Below are 20,950 nucleotides of genomic sequence, written 5' to 3' on the forward strand. Positions count from 1 at the left end.
TCCATTCGTAACTCTGCCAACTTTTCCATAGTGCTGTCCAAGAAGCCCCATTCTCTACTTGAATAGGGCACGAGTTTCTCTTCAGGAAGCCAGCACTCTTTCTCTCAAATACAACAGATTTCGGTTTCAGTCATTACTGAGAGATTTTTCTTTGGAGGGAGGGCGTGGTGGGAACAAATCAGGCATTCATATTTTAAGACCATTCTTCATCACGACAGTACGATTTCAGGTGATCAGGTTTGTGAATAGATTTTTTTACCGCTTCTATTTTAATTGACAATAATTACGTTGAAAAAAAAACTAAGTAGAGGAAATATCGACGGGGCTGATGTTCTAGTGATATATCTGAAGAAAAAACATTGGGTAGATAATTATTTGCACATACTGAACAGAATGAATCAAACGCATGATGATAAACAAAAAAATCAAAGCTTTTATAATTAAAAATTTGCTTGTGGAAACCGATGAGGTTTATTTTAAAATGGAAGTTTAACTTGGATAGTTATGTATTTTTTCGTTTTCTAACTCGGCCTGCTACGAATATGAAATGTTTGTTTAGACCACTCTGCAGCGACAGCCATTCATAGCCAGCAATCATTCACTTGTGATGTTAGTTTAGACAGAGAGGAAAGAAAAACACCCTATACTTTTTTTTGCAGCCTTGTGGTTAGACATGCTCTCTGCAACTTGCAGATAGGAAAATGTGTGTAATTTCAGCTCTGGCGATCACTGCCCTCTCCATTCACTCCCCTGAAACGAATCAATCAGCCCTCAACGTAACGGACCTGTCCCACCAACTCTCCAGGACAGGCGACCCCAGTGCTCTCCACTTTGCATCTGTGCAGTTGGAGTAAACTTAACAGGGTTGACAAGGAGAGCCACTGCAGTGATTTGGAGAGATGTAAATATCCCTTGGAGGCATTCCTTCTGATGGTTTAATGTGTTCAGGTCTGTCCCAGCATTCCAGTCCCACAAATTCAGGAGGCGGAGAACGAAGCACGAAAATTTCCCATCAAGTTGTGGATTAAATGTCGAATTTTTAAAGCTACCATGATTTTGTCCTCTCTCAGTTTTGTGCTGCTTCTCGGTAAGTGGTGTTTTGTTTTAGCCCCTTTAAGCCAAATGATTCGTAATGATGTTAAAACTTCGTATAAAAATACTTGAATTGTTTCTGTGTCTAGATTTTTTGGAGTCGAATCATTACTTTGTCCCAGTGTGGGTGAGACTGAGGGACCTGCATGAAATTTATTTTATTCAAAGAATGCTTGTTACATTAAGAAGTATGTTTCTTACATAGATTTGTTTTTTTTCTCTATAATTTACTGAAACTTTTAGTGAGTTTTGAAAAGATTAACAAAGCCTTTTATTGTAGTCTTGACAATGTGTCATATGGGAATAATTTAACAGTGCTATTGTGTGCATAATTGTCTTAAAATCTTCTTTTCAGTTCAGTTTAAAACTTTTTCAGTGCAATTGACTTAGTAAAATGCAGCCTTGTTTCCAAAAGATGTAACTCGACCCATATTGGAAACAGATGTGGGATGTTAAATTAACAGTTTCCAGACCAATGTATATCCATACATACATACACATGTACAAAGCAGCAGACTGGGTTAATGAAAGGTCGGAGGATAAGCTTTATGAGGAAAAAAATGAGAACATTGAAGAAAAGATTAATATCGCTTGGCTGTTCTGCGAGTGGCTGTTTATCACTGAGAATGTGATGGTCAGCCTTTTAGTGTGGCCCTAGGGCCTCTGCAGTCATGAAACTGGAGCGAGTCCAAATCCTTGACCTGGCGCGCGAGGCTGTGGCACTTGGGTGTGAGCCATTGAGATGGTTTACAGCACTCTGTGAGCTGTGCTGACCCTGCATGCTGTCCCTGCACCATCCTATGAGACCAAGGGACTTGAAGGCATGTCAGCCACATAGGGATCAGTTAGTTGCTGTTTCTTTTGTTTTTGAAAGACTTAATTAACGTACAGTTGCTTGAAGCTTAACAACTTTGATTTGCATTAAAGCCAGAATGCCGAATGGTTTTCAAAAAGGATACATTTGCTTTCAATGGATGATATTATTTGCTCTGTTTCGATTCTGAATAAACATTATGAGAAGAAATTGCAAAGACCTTTGCTTCTTATTACTTTTTGATGTGCTTTCTAACAGTACAGATTTACATGGAATAGGTTAAAACCCACCAGGCATACTGGTTTCTGATTCAATGATTTTTGTTTTTCCGTTTCTAAATATTTAGTTTCTTGGTATTTTTTGATATTTACACTCAGTATTGCATTGTTTGCATTTGGACATTGGTTACTGAGTCTACAAACTTTGGACTTTATTTGAGTGTTAAATCAATACTACAGTATGCCCTTTAATGATTAGTTCAACATCAGCACTATTAAGCTTCACTTTGAACATGTAAAAATATCTGAAATATACTCTAGAAAAGCATGGATAATGGACGGGTGAGCAAAATGTTGAGTTGAGAACATTCACAGCAGAAATTAGAAGAGTTATGGAACATAAAATAATAGAGATAGGTTTTGATGGAGTTGTGAAGGTGAGGCAAAATTTGACAAATTGAAGAACTCAAGGGAGTGAGTTCGAGAGTGCTGGATTGCAATAGCAAAAGATATTTCCTCTAATGGAAACCCATAACAGGTTAGAGACAGGAGTAAAAGATAAGGGTTGAGGCAAAGGGCTGAAGACAAGTTGAAGAATTAGGTTTTGTGAGACCACGGAGAAATTGGAAAAATAGTACAAAGGTTTTGAAATCAATGATTTTGATGACAATGAGTAATGGACAATCATGGGTATGGCTCTACAGTGTTATAGCACAAAGCAACTCAGGCAAAATGAATGAATGACAAAATCACTCAAGTTTACTTCTTTTCTCTGTATTGAATGAATACAATCTCACTTACATCTTGGCCAAAAATAAATAAAAATATAGTATTCACCCAGAATCCAATCTGAAATGGATTGGTTTGCTCGCTGAGCTGGAAGGTTCATTTTCAGATGTTTCGTCACCATACTAGGTAACATCTTCAGTGAGCCTCCGGATGAACCTGAGCTACAAATCTTCTCAAAACTCGCTAACCAATCTGAAATATTACATTCACATTGCTTTCACACATTTTTTAAAAATCAAACTTGTATTTACATACAGAATTAAGACACAGCTTTACGCTAAAGTATGCTAACTACATCAAACTAACAGCTTTCTCAAATTTGCAAATGTGTTTGATATTCCTTAATGTCAAGGCAACATTTGACTAAGTGCAGCATCAAGGTGACCATGCAGAATTGGGTGCCAGTGGAAATAAGAGAGAACTCTCCACTGGCTAGATGATTTCATAAAGTTCAGCACTTTGCAATTTCTTGGATACTGAAGCACTATATGTCAGCCTGTAGCAAGACCTGATCAATATTTAGGCTCGGGATTATAAATGGCAGTCAAAATTTGCACCACACAAGCATCAGACAATGATAAGTATTACCACAAGAGGATCAAACCATCTCCACATGACTCTCAATACTCTAACCATTGCTGAACCTCCATCAAAATCCCATGGTGTTATCATTGACCAAAAGTATACTGGACCAGCCTTTTAAGTGCTGTGACTATAACAGTAGGCTGGAGCTTGGGAATCGCATACTGTGTAACACACTACCTGGCTCTCAAAAGCCTGTCCAGCTCCTACAAGGCACAATCAGGTATGTAGTAGAAGACTCCCCATTTGTCTGGATAAGCACAATTACAACAATGTTCAATAAACTCAACACCATCCAAAACAAAACAGCAGCTTGACTGGCACTCCATCTACCATTTAAACATTCACTTCCTTCTGCCACGTTGTCAACACTCTTGACACATCTTGCACGTTAAAAAAAATGTTTACATGGTGAAGCTTTAGTTTTTTTCTCCAAGTGTTAAAGGAACAAAATGTCGTCAACTTGCAACACAGGATATTTCCTCTGCTATTTAGGGGTCAGTTAGCCAATCTACCTGACCCTTCTTACCACATTCAGTCATTAGATCCTCCAGAATAATGGATGGGAATGTGATCTTATAGCATCATTGCCTAGTAGACCAGTGGGAAATGAGGAGAGGTTATTGGTGTTTGAAATTCTGTAGCTGGGCTTTGTTCTATCTGTTCACATGTGAGATGGTGGCTCTTCAAGGACAGCAGGAATCTTATGCTGTTATAAGTTTAAAATCACACAACACCAGGTTATAGTCCAACAGGTTTAATTGGAAGCACACTAGCTTTCGGAGCAACGCTCCTTCATCAGGTGAAAGCTAGTGCTTCCAATTAAACCAGTTGGACTATAACCTGGTGTTGTGTGATTTTTAACTTTGTACACCCCAGTCCAACACTGGCATCTCCAAATCATGACTACTATCCTGTTATAGTTCACTTAGTTTTAATTCACTCTCATGACTTAGACATTGACCTTTCTGGAATGAAATTAAGAAATCATTCAACATGCAACAGTTGAAATTCATTTTTGCCAATGGACAACTGATACTAGATCAGTTGTTAATTTTAAATATAATTTTTATACTGAACATATAGATATTTATTAGCCAAAGGGATGAAGGCATTTGGGTCAAAAATGAACATTTGAATTTCAGTCTTTGAAGCTAAATTCCCAACATGATATATTGTCAGGAAACTCACATAACCATTCAGATTCACCAACATGATTTCTGTGTACTTCTGCTGGGAGTGACGTCACAAGTACAATCCACTTGTCAAATATAGGCTGAATTATTGTAATTAGGCAGCATAATTGGAATACTTCATACAATGTATTTGCATATTGTCAGGCACTGGCAGGTAGGAAAGGTGCAGTGGAGTCCAATAGTGAGGAAAATATTGAAACCCAATTAATATTGATGGCAGGAGTTTGATGGGCACCAGGCAAAATTGGAAGTTTAGAAATGATCTAGGGGAAAGTGAGGACTGCAGATGCTGGAGATCAGGGCTTAAAAATGTGTTGCTGGAAAGGCGCAGCAGGTCAGGCAGCATCAAAGGAGCAGGAGATTTTTGAAGAAGGGCTTATGTCCGAAACGTCGATTCTCCTGCTCCTTTGATGCTGCCTGACCTGCTGCGCTTTTCCAGCAACACATTTTTAAGTTTAAAAATGATTACCACAGCTGGAAATCCCTTAAATAGTACCCTTTAATCAGATGTTGGTTGCAGAAGGGAGAAGGGGACATCCAGCTGATACTATCAGCAGAATGAGAAAGGCTGTTTTCTGCCTGTGTTTAGTGTGAGCCGCAACCAAGCTCTGAATAATTGCCAAAAATATTACAGTGGAAAGGAATGGAATGGACTCGATGCTAGGCTATTCAGTTCTGAGATTTTAAGCCTTCCCATTGCAAAGAAGGGAGAGTGTTAAAAGTCAAGATCATTGGATTCAAGGAACATTTGTTCATTCCTGGGATTAGGAGAAATTATCTTTGAAAACAAAACTCCATTTGATACCTCAACCTGAGCTACTGATCTTCTCAAAACTCTTCATTTATGCACTCAGAAATAGTGTAAGCTTGAAAATGAAAATTTAAGATCTTCTAGCAACATTGCTGGCCACATCATATTGTAGCTCATGTAGGCAATTTGAGTCTAAGTGATGAACATGATCTGCTTCCTTTCCCAGTGGCCCTGATGAATAAAACTATTAAAGAAAGCATCAATTAACATGTGCTTGTAACCAAGCTAAAGCTGCAATAACTATTTTGAGAAAAACATTAAACATTCTTTGGATGTATAATATGGCTAATTCAAAAAGGGCAACAGCTTATGGCAGTCACTTATCGAAGATGGCATTTCATCCAGCAGTACAAGGATCAGATATTTCTGCTTTTAGACCAGATGTGTGCTGCAGAATACTACATCCCATCTATCTAATGCATTGTGATTAACTCAGGGCTCCAGCTCAGCCAAAGACAAGCTGTGGCATTGGTGAAAGAAGCAAAAATGCCTGGTTGATCATAAGCTTTTATACTGCAAACTTCCCTAACAACTCATTGAGCTGCAGTGCATCTAAATTAATATTTAGCACCCGTAACTGTTCTTGTGCACTTCATATTAGTGATGGGAGTTAGTATTCAGAATCTGATTGTGCCATGTCTGTTTGAAGTAGCACAGGATGTAAGAGAAATTAAACTTGAAAGCAGAATTCTGAAGATTCTCAGCAGGTATGAGATTGCTTGTACCTGTATTTTTTTAACGGTGATACCCATACCACAGTATTTGCTATCTTGACATGACTCATATTGAACATCCATGTCATCTGCTAAAAGGATAGTGTTACTTGTGTTAAGATATCCTCTTCCCTCAGCAATTTTCAATTCCTGTCTTTTGTCACAACTTACATGTAAGCTGTCATTGCTGCAAAGGGTAACCCTTATTTCCAGAAAGGCCAATCTTCCTCATCTGTGTTTCACATAGCAGTACTTGCACTTTCTCAGACAGCATGCATTTAACCGTAGTAGATTCATCTCAATGGAGTGCAAACTTATTGGTCCAATAGTGGTCTGGAAATGCAATGTGCAGTGCTGATTGTTAGCTTATAAGATGAAGCTTGATTAAATAATTGATTTATCATCTATAAACTGGAGTTTATAAAAATTCTACTTATGAGGTGCTGAAACTGGACATATTTTAGACAATTTGTGAGAATTAAGTGAAAATCACAGAGAAAGAGAGAGAGAGACAGTGCATGACCAAAACAGAGACTAAATAGAAATTCAATGACATATTCCTTGCTGTCATTTTTGCTTAGGCCAGTGGGTTTCTTTGTTTTACTGGAGGTACATAGGAGTCATTTAATGCGCTGAAAATTATATTGTAATTAGTCAGCTAGAAGAGTTCTTTCATGTGTTTTATCCTGACTTGTGTATGCAGTTAAATTTAAGCTAGGAACTACTATAATAGTACATGGAAAAACTTGTACACTGTAAAATATTTTGCCTTTGACTTGCTGAGTTAATGTCGCCAGCTCTTTTATGGATTATTTTGTCATTTCTTCCACACATAAATAAATCTTCCTTTTATATGCTGGACATCTATCTGACTACAGTGCTCCCTACTAAAGTCATACCCTTCATTTTTATCTGCTTATGTATGTATTAAGGAATTTATGACCAACATTTCCACTTTTATATAATCCAAAGCTCTCAGACTTCACCTGCTGCATTCGTTACCTAAAGTGAACATTTCCTGTCTTATACACATCCATTACAGCTCCTTAAGCCACAGCATTCCTAGTGCAATTAGTGATGAGCAATACATCACTGAAGGTGATAGCAATGCCCAGATTCTCATTTGAGCAATTCCTTCTTCACTCTTCATTTCACAGGTCTGTCAGATTCTGAACATAACATGTTTTGTGAAATTGCTCTAAAGGTGGTGTTCAGTGTGTTACCATGCACCAACTGACAGTTACTTGGCTTGCCATTTTGCAGACCTGCAAATGAATAAATCCAGAATCAAAGCTATTGTATGACATTTATTTAGTACAGCTAATAACATCGGTTGACTCAGTGCACAACAGCTCAAAGAAGTGTCCTGTTGTACTTCACTGTAAACCAGCTTTGTTGACTGTTTTAATTTCATCACATTGTGCACTTGAAACAAAAAGTAACACAAACAGGATGTAAAAAAAACATGGTGACACTGGGATAGTGCACCACATATGAAGCTGCATTTCACTTTACAATTCATAGTTAGAAATTCTGCTGATGCAGAATTTAAAGACAAATGTGGTTTTATAGAACTAAAGACAATAGTCAAATGATTTTGTTTGAATTTAACTAAACTATGGATGGCACAAATCCAAACTCTATAGCATGTTCCACTTGATTTGCAGTGAAACTAATGAATTGCCCCAGTCAGTTAGACATGATGACAAAGTATTCTTTACAAACTATTCCATGGATATTTATCTTGTGTTAAACATAGACACATCAGGAGTAGGCCAAATGGCATTTCAAGCCAGCTATGCCATTCAATACGATCATAGCTGATCATTCAACCCAATACCCTGTTCCTGCTTTCTCCCCATTACCTTTGTTCATTTTAGCCCGAAGATCTATACCTAAATCCTTTTTGAAAAGTTAGTGTTTTGGATTCAACCACTTCCTGTGGCAGATAATTCCACAGCTCACAACTCTGAGTGAAATGTCAGTCTTACATGGTTTACCTATATGCTTAAACTGAGACCTTTGGTCATTGGGAACATCCTTCCTACATTTCTCCTGTATAGTCCTGTTAGAATTGTATATGTTTCTATAAGATGTTCCTCATTCTTCTAAACTCCAGTTAGCAAAGGTAAAGGAAAAGTCACTATAATCTTCCCAGTCCACTCTCCCATTAGAGTGAGAAAGATAGCAGTTGGAAGTTTAACCTGAGGGATATCATGACTCAGGCAAGAGGAGAGAATAGTCTTCCTTGGTGATCTCAGCTGTTGTGGGAATTGAACCCATGCTATTGGTGTCAGTCTGCATTGCAGTTGTCAACTGACTGAGCTAACTGAGCTCCTTTCCTTCCAACATATATTGTCCTTACTGATTCAATATCTCTTCATACATCAGTTCTGCTATCCTTTAAAACAATCTTTGTTGCACTCCCTTATATCTGGATGCAGCAACCTTTTAAATAAAAGCAAACTACTGCCAGCTCTTTCATGGATTATATTGTCATTTCTTGCCCACATAAATAATAAGTTGAAAGAAGCAGAGGAAGTGCTGTTGAAGCTCAATGGGTCTGGAAGCATCAGTGGAGAAAGAAACAGAGTTAATGTTTCGAGTCCAGAATGATGACTCTTCAGAACTCTATAGTAACCATGATTTATGCCAATATCCCTATAAAAATCTGGTTTGAATCTTATTGAATCATGAATAATGCAGAAATAATAACAAGACAAGTCAGAATTCCACTGACCTGTGGTTAAGAGGAATGCGTGTTCTTTACAAAAGCCTTTGGAGCTGGCTATGTGGGAATGGACTCTGAACTTTAAGACTTATTTTCTTCCCAGACCAAATTCTTCCACAGGTATGGTTACAGACAATACCATTGATACCTGTGTGACATATATACTGTTGTAAAGATAATGGCTGTAAAACAGCTAATGTTGAAATTGCATTAGCTCTACTCAATGTGATGATTTTGCACAGTTTTATGATGCAGTATGAGGTAGTCTCAATTACATAGTCTCAATGGAAATAGATGTTATGTCTCTAGCTCCTAATTGTTGTGATTGTGTCTAACTAGTTAATAGTATTTATACTTATGGTATCTGCAATAAACTACACCTTGTTGCAAGGCAAGTGGTCCTCTTGTTAAGACTGTCTCGTGGTTTATCCTGTAACACTGATAATTAGACAGGCTCCTCAATTCAGCACAGAAAGAAAAGAAACCACAAGCAATCAATGGTTGGTACTCAGTACCCAATCCAACATGATGGTCAATAGTGGGTGCCATTGCTGAAATATCTTAAGGTAACGACAGTGGAGTTAATCTATTTAATGCAAAGGAAAATAAACAATCATTGGTAAAATTAATTTACTGCATTAAGAACATTGCCGCTTTAAAAAGACATGATCAGTTCGCAAGATTTGTGAGAGCAACAACAGGGTGAATGCAGCACTCTGGAATGAAAGCCTTTACTTTTGAGATAAAGGAAAAGCAATGTGAGTTAGAAACAGAGTAAGAGCTAGTGATACTGGAAAGAAGTAGAAACCTTAGAAAATAAGCCTCTGTGGGAGCAATTGGGAGCACCAGGACTGGAGTATGAGCTCTTTTACAGTCAGGGAGATAAACTTTGCAATAAAGTGTAAAAGGCCATGCTGGTGAGGAGTGAAGTCAAGGGGAATATTATCCCTTCAAAACAAACATGGGTGCCATTATGAGTAGGTACTATAAGGCATAGTTACAGTAGAAAGAGCGGGGGGGGGGGCATAATATTGGGAAATAAATAAAGGGATATAAAGGCAAATTTGAAAGATTGATGAAAGAGAATAATAGAAGAACAAAATTAGACAAAGTTTAAGACTTCAAAAAGCTCAGAACAGATAACATAAACAAGAATTAGAGTTGGGGAATATTTATTAATGCGGCAGCAACAGAAGTTTTACTTAAAATTGTGCAAAGGGATTTTCATTTTGCTTGGACTACAAAAGGCAGCAAAGAAGAGGGAAACCTCCATCATGGCTGCAGAAAGTGGAAAATTTCTCCAGGATATGGAAATGCAGTATTTGATCTTTACAAAAAGCAGGAGATCTTCAGTGAGTAGTAAAAATGATACAGTATTGTCAGTTAATCCAAATTAAAGAAGCTTGTAAGAAGTAACACAACACAATTTTGCCAGGTAACTGAATTTAAAGTATTATTGGAGATTTGCTCATGGTATTGCCATAATACAGAAATCAAGGTTGGACTTCAAAACGACAAAATTTAAACAGCATTGATATAATTTAAGAATACAAGCTTGACGATAATTGACTCCAAACAACATTGAGAGGCAACATTTTTAAAATAGCTTTAAAGGTATAAAAATAAATAAACACATTAAGAAGGAACTGAAAGAAAATAATAGATTGACAATAGATAAATGAGAACACAGGATTGGACACCATGGAGAAAGTTAAAAATCACACAACACCAGGTTATAGTCCAACATGTCTATTTGGAAGTACTAACTTTCGGAGCACTGCTTCTTCATCAGGTAGCTGTGGAGCAGGATCATAAGACACAGAATTTAAAGCAAAAGATAGCAAAAGTGAATCCATGCAACATTGTAGAAATTCCTACTTTGGAAATAGAACCAGTCTGACTCAAGATTGGGATATAAACAGACTCTAACCTCACACATTGAATGCATTGCCTGAGCTGTGATGGCACCTCTTGCTATAAAACCTGAAGTTAACTTGAAAGAAGTTCTGGGATTTACATATTAAAAAACCAAAACCTGCAACCCATTCTAAAAGATGGAGGACTTAACAGCAATCTAGGTTTGATTAATATATCATTTCAGTTGCATGGCATTAATCTTTTGCGAGAAATTCTGTGCCTTATGATCCTGCTCCACAGCTACCTGATGAAGGAGCAGCACTCCAAAAGCTAGTACTTCTAAGTAAACCTGTTGGACTATAACCTGGTGTTGTGTGATTTTTAAGTTTGCCCACCCAGTCCAACATCGGCACTTCCACATCAGCATGAAGAAAACAACTTTTAGGATCCAAATTACTTGAAAATGTAACTCAAAATCTGGAATTGGACAAATTGATCCATTATTCTTTTCAGTAGATCACACAATGAATAATATTATAAATTACCAAAATATCAAAAAAGGAACAAATATTCTTGATGGAAGTTTTAAAAGCCTTTGGTACTTTTTTTCAATTTGAGAACAGAATCAAACAAATAGAATTTTCAAACATGCAAGACCTAAATGCAAAGGTCAGTTTCCAAGTCAATCTGTACATAATTTCAGTAATGACCTTTACAGATTCATGGAAAACTAACTATGGAGCTTTGGAAACAGAATTCAACAGGAACAGACTTTTGGAATTACTGATGAGTTTTCATTAGATTTCATGCAGTTAGAAAATATTTAAAATTGGACAAATAATTGTTCTGAAAGCAGAAACCACATAGGTTCTCAGACATATTCTGAGAGTAAAAGAATAACTTTCTGAGGAGAGAAACAGAATCTAATTACTTTATAAGGCATTGACACTGTAAAGAGACATATGATAAGACAAGAGAGTGTAAGCTAAAATATAGGCGCATAGATTCAGTATCAGCTCTATGGTATAAACAAAGCCTCGCAGGCGTAAACAATATCCAGCAGTATTCCCTCCAATTTTGTTTACTTTTTCAGTTACCTCCAAGGTCACCGATCACTGTGCACAGAACACTGGTGCATACAGGGAGCTTTGGGACCCAGCCATGACAAAATAGTACTTCTGTAAAATTATAGGTCACTTCCAGAAGATGTGGCGATGTAGGACATTGTTTTAGAGCTGCAAAATGGGATAAAGTTACACACAGAAAGATTAGTATAGTGGAATAGTTTCCTTTAGAGAAGGTGTCCATTTTAGATGATTCACTCAGGAATTTAAACGGAAGTTAATGAGCCACTCAAACGGACTTTCACAGAACTTGTGTAGGCCAATAGATATCATCTCATTGTCCACTATCACCTGATGAAGGAGTGGCGCTCCGAAAGCTAGTGTGCTTCCAATTAAACCTGTTGGATGATAACCTGGTGTTGTGTGATTTTTAATCTCATTTTCAAGCTTGGTACTGGAACAAGTGTCACTAACCTGTCCAATCAGATACTAGGAATGAAGAAGCAGCAGTTCCAGCTGACAAAGATGAAACCATATGGTTTAAGTGGATCACTTTGCAAGATTAAAGTAATGCTACATGTACAACACAAAAGGTGCACAAGAGTTGAAAATATGTATGTGGCTCACAATCAACACTTCTCACATTTGAACCTGCACACATGTCCTGGGCCATACCATCCTTGTGGTAGCAAGAGTTTAACTTGTTCACCAAGAACAACTGTGTCAGAAACAAAATTTTGTTAATCAACTGGTCAAGGAGCAACCAGTAGATGAGTTTACTGGTCACTAACCCCAAAAGAGAAAGAACATTTTGAGATTACGTAAGAGATTTACTTCATACTGCCAACAGGAAAGATGTTATATATTTTACTGAACTGCTGGAAATATTTTCCACTCCCATCACCACCAAATAGCCTTTCAATCATTGTCTATTGAAGTGGACTTGTCAGTATCAGTGACAGAGGTGGAGCTGAGAGAGCAGCGATCCTCCATTGACATGACTGAGAATGTGAAATGTCTGATCCATCAATTTGACAACTGCAGAGTGTGAATGAAAATATCTGACCTCGTCAACAAGTTGAAGAGCTAACATACTTTAAGATAGATGTGTCAGCACATTGAGAATGAAGGTTTGTTTCAAAATAATAAAGATGGAGTTGTACAGAACATTGGTTAGGCCACTTTTTGAATATTGTGTGCAATTCTGGTGTCCGTCCTATGGGAAGGATGTTGTGAAACTTGAAATGGTTTAGAAAAGATTTATAAGGATGTTGCCAAGATTAGAGAGTTAGAGCTGTAGGGAGAGGATGATATGTTGAGGCTGTTTTCCCTGCAGCATTAGAGGCTGAAGGGTGACCTTATTGAGATTTATCAAATCATGAGAGGCATGGATAGGGTAGATAGACAAGGTCTTTTCCCTGGTTTTAGAGAGTCCAGAACTAGAGGGCATAGTTTTAGGGTAGAGGGAAAAGATATAAAAGGGACCTAAGAGGTAACATTTTCATGCAAAAGGTGGTGCGTATTTAGAATGAGTTGCCAGAGCAAGTGGTGGGCATTGGTACGATTACAACATGGATACATGATTGGGAAGGTTTTATCGGGATATGGGCCAAGTGGTAGCAAATGGGACAGGATTAATTTAGGATATCTGTTTGGCATGGATGAGTTGGAGCCAAGGGTTTTCTGTGCTGTGCACCTCTATGACTGTATGTATCTCCATGAAAGTCTGATCATCATTCTCAGACTCAGTTGATGATCACTAAAAGATGATGCCTTGTCTGAACATTTAGGATGCTATAAAAAAAGAGAATGCTGTTCAAATCAACAAAGACTTACCTGTTTCAGAAATCCAGGAACTTCAAGGAAGAACATCCTTGTTGTAACAGAACAATCATATTCCATAATGGACATTCATGGGATTGAGTGTGAGAGATGATATAATGGGACAGTTATGTAAAATAGCAGGGAAGAGTTCCTCTGAAAAAGAAATTTGGGATATATGGGATCCTCCAGGTAAGTAAATGGACCAATTACTGAGTTAGCAGAATTAACATTCTCTGGAAAGGGCACGAAAGCAATAAAAGATCCTCCAGAGGTGAAATGATTCACAGACTAGTCAAGGTCAAAGTTTTTAACAGTCCTCAAGGTAATAACCTACCAATCTTCCAATGGTTTAAGAGTCAAAGACTAGGAGAAATAATGAAACATGAGTGTCAGGTCTTCCAGGAGTGAAATACTTCCACAAATAATGAGTGGTGAAATTTAGAACTCTGTTTTGGAAACAGCGATTGGTGCAAGGTCCATTGTCAATATCAAAACTGGGATTTATAGATCTTGTTAGCCTGAAGTATTAAGTCTTCTCAACTGTGAGGGATGACCTCCATTTGGGTCGTAAGGTGGGATTTTGGGGTCAGAAGTATTGCAGCAGCAATGGCTACTACTCTGCTTGGAACACATGTTAACTGCTTAACTAGAAATCAGGTGTGTTCAAAGTAGAGGAAGTTTGGTGTCACAAAGGTGAAGAAGGAGGAGATGGTGGTGTACAAAGGAAAGGGAAATGAAGTGTGAAAGAAAGTGATATGGGGAATGCATTGAGAGTGGGAAAATGGGGCAAGCTCAATTTCTTAACTTCTACCCCATTCAAACTCAACAAGTAGCTCTCGCATCAATTAATCATTACTCTCAGCTTGCACAAAGTCTGAGGTTTTAAAATGGGGTCATACAAGGCAGAAATTTGGGAAGTTACTTAATCAAGGAATATTGGGCAAAAAAGGATACATAGATTTAAATTAGAGGTCAGCCATGCTCTCAGTGGATGTCAGAATTGGATTTTAGAGGCTAAATGACCAATTCCCTTTCCTAAGCTCCAATAACAATGTCTTGAAACATTTTACTATCTAGTTGTCATTAGATCTGAACCTTGTGATATACATCAGGTATGTTGTATGTTGCACACTAACATAGGGGTTACTATATTCCATTTCTGAAAATATTGCATAAATCTTTGTACTATTTTCAAATTTTTCTTTATGGTATTTACTGCCTATGAAACCCTAAGTTAAATTTCTACTAGAAGTATTAGAAGAAAAAAAAACCATATGTGAATGCCCACTTAATGCTGAAATGCCAGATTGAACCATAATTCCTCTCTGCTCCATTTAGTCAATTAGAAACACATTTCTATACTTCATGACCCCTAAATGTTAATAGATCTTGTTTGAGGTTATAGTTATGTTTGTTAACATTCCAGAAATGTTCTGCAGATGAACAATAAATCAAGAAAGTTTACGAAAAGAAAGCAAAAAAGGAATGTTGCAACGCAATTATTTATACAGAAAGTGGGAGGAAAATCAAGCAACAGTAGATAAAAATCAACTGAATAAATAACACTGAAGGAGGTCTGTGCTGTCTATGTCTTTGCTGTTCCATGTGTGATGATATTAAATGTCTTGCAACGTGCTTTAATGGTGAGGTGGTTATTTAGCAATCCAGCAGACTTATTACACATATTTGAGTTTTGATGCCTTATTTCTGCCAATTGCATAAACTACCTGCACAGCTGCTAACACCTGTTGTAAGGTGTTACAGATTATATTATCTGACCAGGTAACTCATGTCCTTGTTCTTTATCTGCCAGTATAAGGAAAGTTAATGAATATCTTAATTGATGGATGATAATTAACGGAATGTGTATTGCCTACGTCAAGGTGGTTCCCTGTGCACATGTAGATGGCAGTGAGGACTTCATACTGCTGTAACAGTCTTCAGGCTGCCCCACCATCCAATGGATCACTCACCCCTCCTCCCCTAACCCACCTGACAGCTTTGTTATTGAGCTCATTCCTTGCTGCTCAGGGAGTGGGGCAATTAGTAAGGTGATGGCTAAGCACTGAAGGCTCTTTCTGTGAAAAGCCACGCACTGACTAGTCAACTCTGCCACATTGAATGTCTGCTGATTTTAATAAGCCGACTGAAAAGTTGCATGTTCCGTGCAAGTGTGGTCATTCCGTTTCTTAGTCACAGCATTGACATAAAACACAGCTTAATGATTCACAGCAAACATCTTTGCAACGTTTCCAATTTCCTTTAATGCTTGTATACCATGGGGTGAACTCATGCAATTCAGCATTGAAAAGCCATTTCCTGCTGTGCATTACTCACTGCAACCTCATATTTGCCTTCTTGGACATGGAATCAGTCTTATTAATCCACAGGACACCCGGCAACCAGGACACTTGGGGATGATTTTCATAATTAGCAGGCATCAAGTATGCAGTAGTTGGAGATATTACACCTTACACTCAATGTCCACGGTTAGACGCCAGAGCAGTTTTGATGTTTAAAGCCTCATTTATTTTTGAAAAGTGAAAAGACAGAGATGAAAAATAAATTAGAGTTCTTAAGATCATAAAGGAGGAAGGGAATGTCTGATGGGTTGAGAGACACTCAAACATTCTTACAGCGGGCTGTTATATAAGGTGATGTTATGAAAAGGCTAATGCTAAAGACTGTATTAAGAATCATATTAAGTCCACCCAATCTGGTGATCTCAGAAGGAGATGGGTAGAAAAGACAGATTATCTTTGCTTTTCAAGAGGATAGCCCTGCTACCTTGTGTCTCCAAATCAGCTTAGTGACAATGTTTAACTTACTAATGTAAATTGTACCTGATTGTTATCATGTAACAAACTACATCCTGTACAAGACAAGCCTCTTCGCATTAGATTGCCTGATGGTTTCCTTTATAGGTCTACTACAAGTAGACCCAATCAGAAAAGGAGGGTAGTAGTCTACCCAACTACATGTTGCCAGTAGTTAGCATTTCATGCAACATTGGCTGGTAGATTGATTAACATAGAAGAATATTTAAACTCTTATTGTGCTTAAGAAATGCAAAAAAGGTTTGGTCCAAGGAGGAAAGATGGCCACCAGCCGACAGATTCTGAACTAGCCTGACCCGCAGCTGTAACACTCTACCAGCAGGCTGAATTAGTGTATTGTGGAACTTCCACCCCACAATGCAAAGGAGACCTGCTTTCTGGATGCTTTCAAACTGATTAGCCAGCAGGTCTGACCATCCTGGCTGTGCCAAAGCTCCATCGTGGGGACTGTCGGTACTGCAATTAATCTCAAGACGAAGGCTCCATGGACTCAAGGATCCCTAGACCCAAGTAAGGAAAGGGCACTGGGTGAGGAGGGTTTTTAATTTGTTCATGGGATGTGAGTATCATGGGGCAACTGTTTAGTTACTGCATTGCCTATCCCTAGTTGGCCGTTAGAATGTGACAGTGGGTCACATCTTTGAACTGCTGCATAGGGGTGTGGCTGCAACAGTGTTAGGAAGGGATGGATTTGAAATTCCACAGACAGAAAAAGGAAGAAGTTATACTCTGTCCTGGGAAGTGTTTTCTTTGATGAGTAGAGGTCATCCTTCAAAGATAATATTCCACTCCTTCCCACATATTTAAGTTTTCTTTTAAATCAGGCTGCCCACTCTTCCCTGCCAACTCAGGCCATAGGTGTTGCAGCATGGGCAGGATAATAGTGGGGGTCAGTTGAGCTGGTTCAGTTGACAATTTCTTATTTATTTATGAAGGCTCCTATACCCACCTACCCTCCATATTATGCAGGTGATCTTGGAAATTGTGGGAGAGCCATAAGCTAGGCATCCTCCCGATTTTATGTGCTCTCCATCTGAAGACACACCGAGATGGGGCATGTTATATTTAGTCTGATCATCCTGAAAGGAAATGGAACTAAGGCGACTCTTTTGAAGATGGCTGCTTTGATCAGTCTTCATCCAGTACCAATGGGCAGTGAATGAGCCATGAGTCATTTTGGGGTTCCATGTAAGTCCTGAGACCTTGTTTTGCATTTAGAAGACTTGGTCAAAACAGTTGCAGTTTTCAAAGTGCTATCACTCAGTTCCTGTACAATGATTAGTTGCAAACTAGCTTCCCTGTTTCTGTTGGCTCAAAAACCCATATAATTAATGATCCTTATGATGCTTGCAAAAGTTAGGTAAGTTTTTCATTCGACACCTTACTGATTTACAGAGTCACTCAAACACGAAGTGAAGAAACAGGCAGATAAGAAAAAGCAGTAGCTTCTTATTGATCATAGGCAGTAAAGCAAATCATTTATTGTATCGCTGTTAGGTGCCTTTCCCTTTGATTAATGCGAAGTATTTTTTCAAAAACACTATCTAGTGGGAATTTTCACGACGCCAATTATTCACACAGAATAACACTCAAAGTTTAAAAATAATTTGATATGGTACAATATTGAAAATACCAGTTAATTTATTTAGCATTTTTGAAGTAGATTTTTATTGACTCATCTCAATCCCAAATCCAAGATATGGCTGAGTGAAACCAAGTTCAATCAATTGATCTGATACAACAGGGACTTTAACTATATTTCAAGATTTTGGTCATTTATTTATGCCAGATAATTGAGCAACACAAGTCCCTTCTCTAGTTCAATATAGTTCTTTAAGGCAGGCTAGAAGTTTGTGGTAGTAGTTATAGCCACTATTTAAATGCGTTCTAGCTACTATATATAAAAGAGCACCGGAAGCTGTTCAGTCCAAATCCTCTTTTATCCTGCAATAGAAAGTACTTATCAGGATATCTCCAACAGGTCCTCCCAATATCCTCTGATCTGTCAGAATTTGGGTGCAAAGTCAGAGGTTCCTTTCTGCTGGGTACTTGTTCCATCACATTTATATGGTGTAACTTTGCTTCCATTGTATGAGTGTATCTGTTCCACTTCCTATCCGATTCACCAGGGACCCTGAGGAAATCATTACTCAAGATAAAGGGACGGTGACTTGGTGTAACGGGTCTTGGTCCCCTTTGCCACCAATTCATGCCTGGGAACAGAGTGCAATTAGAGGAAAATTAGTCTCAGTGGCTGTTTAATAAAGAAATTAGCTGCTTATAAGTATGCCAGGCCACAACAGATGAGGACTGGAAGTTAGCCATAAATGGACCAAATTAGGTCTTACTCAATTTATTGTATATGTTACATAGATGAGCTGATGCAATGGCAGGAAATTAAATGTTTTCTTCTTGATGCCAACTTTTAGCTTTAAGTATTCTTAAATTAACCATAGCATAACTCCAATACTGTCAGAGCATGCTCCATCTTCGCATTTTCTTCTTGTATTCACCTTATTCCCAAACTGATATTAGTATTTAGTTTTCTTAACCATTCAATGTTGAAATGCACATTATCATGCTAATTTGGTTTATTAGCTGTTTCATTTTTCTATGCTTTGTGAAAGATTTGTTTTTTAAAGATTTTTACTCAAAAAAACTTCAGCCTGCAAAGCCATGATGAGCTTCCTTTACATACGCCAGGATTTGTACAAATTCAGAATTTGGCAACTGCATTGAAGTTGTGTTTCTTTATGTGGCATCAGGAAAAAAACTTTGTTCATGCATTTCTTTAGTGACAGAAACTGCTACTAATAGAGGGTGTCAATCCATCCATACAACACCAATTGGTCACAACTGAAAAGACCAATAAGTTCATGGTGTCTACTAATTCTTTGCTATTGCAATCCAGAGTCAATCTTATTATTCTTCTCTTTCTCCAAAACACTATTTTTCTTTGTTTTAAATATAAATATCAGTATCTGATGTGGTTCATTTGGAGCATGCTTACCTCCAAATCACAAGGTTTTTGGGTTCAAATCCCACTCTAGGGCTTGGTCCCAAAAATCAACATGTACTCTGGTCAGATATTGAGAGATTGCGGCAAGTGCAGGCTTTTGGATGAAATGTTAAACTGAGGCTTACATTTGTATGGCTGGGTAGTGGTTTCATGGCGCTACCTGGAAGATTTTAAATGACCATGGTCTGTGACAAAGCAATCTCATAGTCAGCTGGAAGTTAACAGTTTCCATCAATGGACTGAATTAATGAATGCATTTTTGTCAAAAAAAGTGGGATGTAGAGAGGATTCCAAATGCCCTGAGCAATGGTCAAATTACTTGTGGCAATTGGAAAGTTCACCATGATTCTAAATTGAGTTTTTCTGGCCTTGAGATACCTATTTCGGATCTATTGCTTCTTGGCCAAATCCTTCCTTTTTGTTCGTGAAAGCTAAGGGGCTGCTTACTGATGCCACTTGAGAAAATCTTGTTCAGTTCACGCAGGTTTCATACTGACTTAACAAATTCATAAAGAAGCCTTCAAACTGCAGACCAACCTAATTTAGCACCAGTATTGCAGATTCCTCAACAGGACTCCACATACAGACCCAATCTGGCAAATGTTCCAGCTACTGTTGCCTTTTTTTTGGCCCTTACAAGCTTAATTCAAAAGGTTTAACATTTCAATCATTGATGTATTGAACTCCTCCACTTCTTCGGAATTTCTTGTCTTGTCAAACATAACTAATGCAATTTGTTAGCTTAATACATTTGTTTGCTCCATCTTGCTGTCTCCTGTTCTTAATTATGTTATTCCATTTCCTAGGTTATCTTCTTAGGATTGTTAATACTCTTCAGTAGCTTGTTCCCTCTATCATTACAAATTTAATTATAAATTAACTTGTGCCATGGGGGAGGGGGATTGGGTGGGGTAAGATTTCCTAAATTCTCTACAGAAAAGTAAATTGAAACCATATTTAATTTAATTTCATGTATTCAGGACAGATGTTGACCAGAGGACTTTTTTTCTACCCAGCCTTTTTATTTTGCAAAATCACCCCTGAAGTGCACATTTTTCTCCATGTACTCAATAACAAGACCACAATCTCTTGTTCTTTTTTTAATGTAGTAAAATGTACTTTAAAAACATGAATATAAAATGTTGCTTCTTTGAACTGCCAGTTCTATGAATTAGGGCCTTGTTCCTTTCTATCATGTATAATTATGTGCAATTTTGGTCCCCTTATGGAGGGATGTAGTTATATTGGAGGCAGTTCAGAAGAGCTTCATTGGATTGACTCCAGGGATGAAGGGTTTGTCTTATGAAGGGAGATTGAGTAGTTTAGATGTATAGTCTCTGAAATTTAGAAAACTTAGACGAGATGTAATTGAGGTATATAAAATGCCAAAGGGGATTGATAAA

The 20,950-nt window shown here is 37.9% G+C and overlaps 1 protein-coding gene across 3 annotated transcripts in view; it reads left to right on the forward strand.

The window, feature by feature from the left end:
- Positions 1–219: 219 nt before the first annotated feature.
- The window catches only part of clmpa (CXADR like membrane protein a), a 129,947-nt gene continuing 109,216 nt past the window's right edge, over positions 220–20,950 (forward strand). The window contains exon 1 of one of the 3 annotated variants that reach the window (XM_072593166.1): positions 220–237. Coding sequence is in view for 1 of the 3 variants with exons in the window: in XM_072593165.1 (XP_072449266.1) it covers positions 1,051–1,087 (37 nt within the window). In the remaining 2 variants the exon portion in view is untranslated. Of the gene's footprint in view, positions 238–682; positions 1,088–20,950 lie in introns of those variants that run through there. The other 2 variants (XM_072593163.1, XM_072593165.1) reach the window with 2 other exon arrangements.

This window comes from Chiloscyllium punctatum, chromosome 23, assembly GCF_047496795.1.
Source record: "Chiloscyllium punctatum isolate Juve2018m chromosome 23, sChiPun1.3, whole genome shotgun sequence".
Lineage (NCBI taxonomy): Eukaryota > Metazoa > Chordata > Chondrichthyes > Orectolobiformes > Hemiscylliidae > Chiloscyllium > Chiloscyllium punctatum.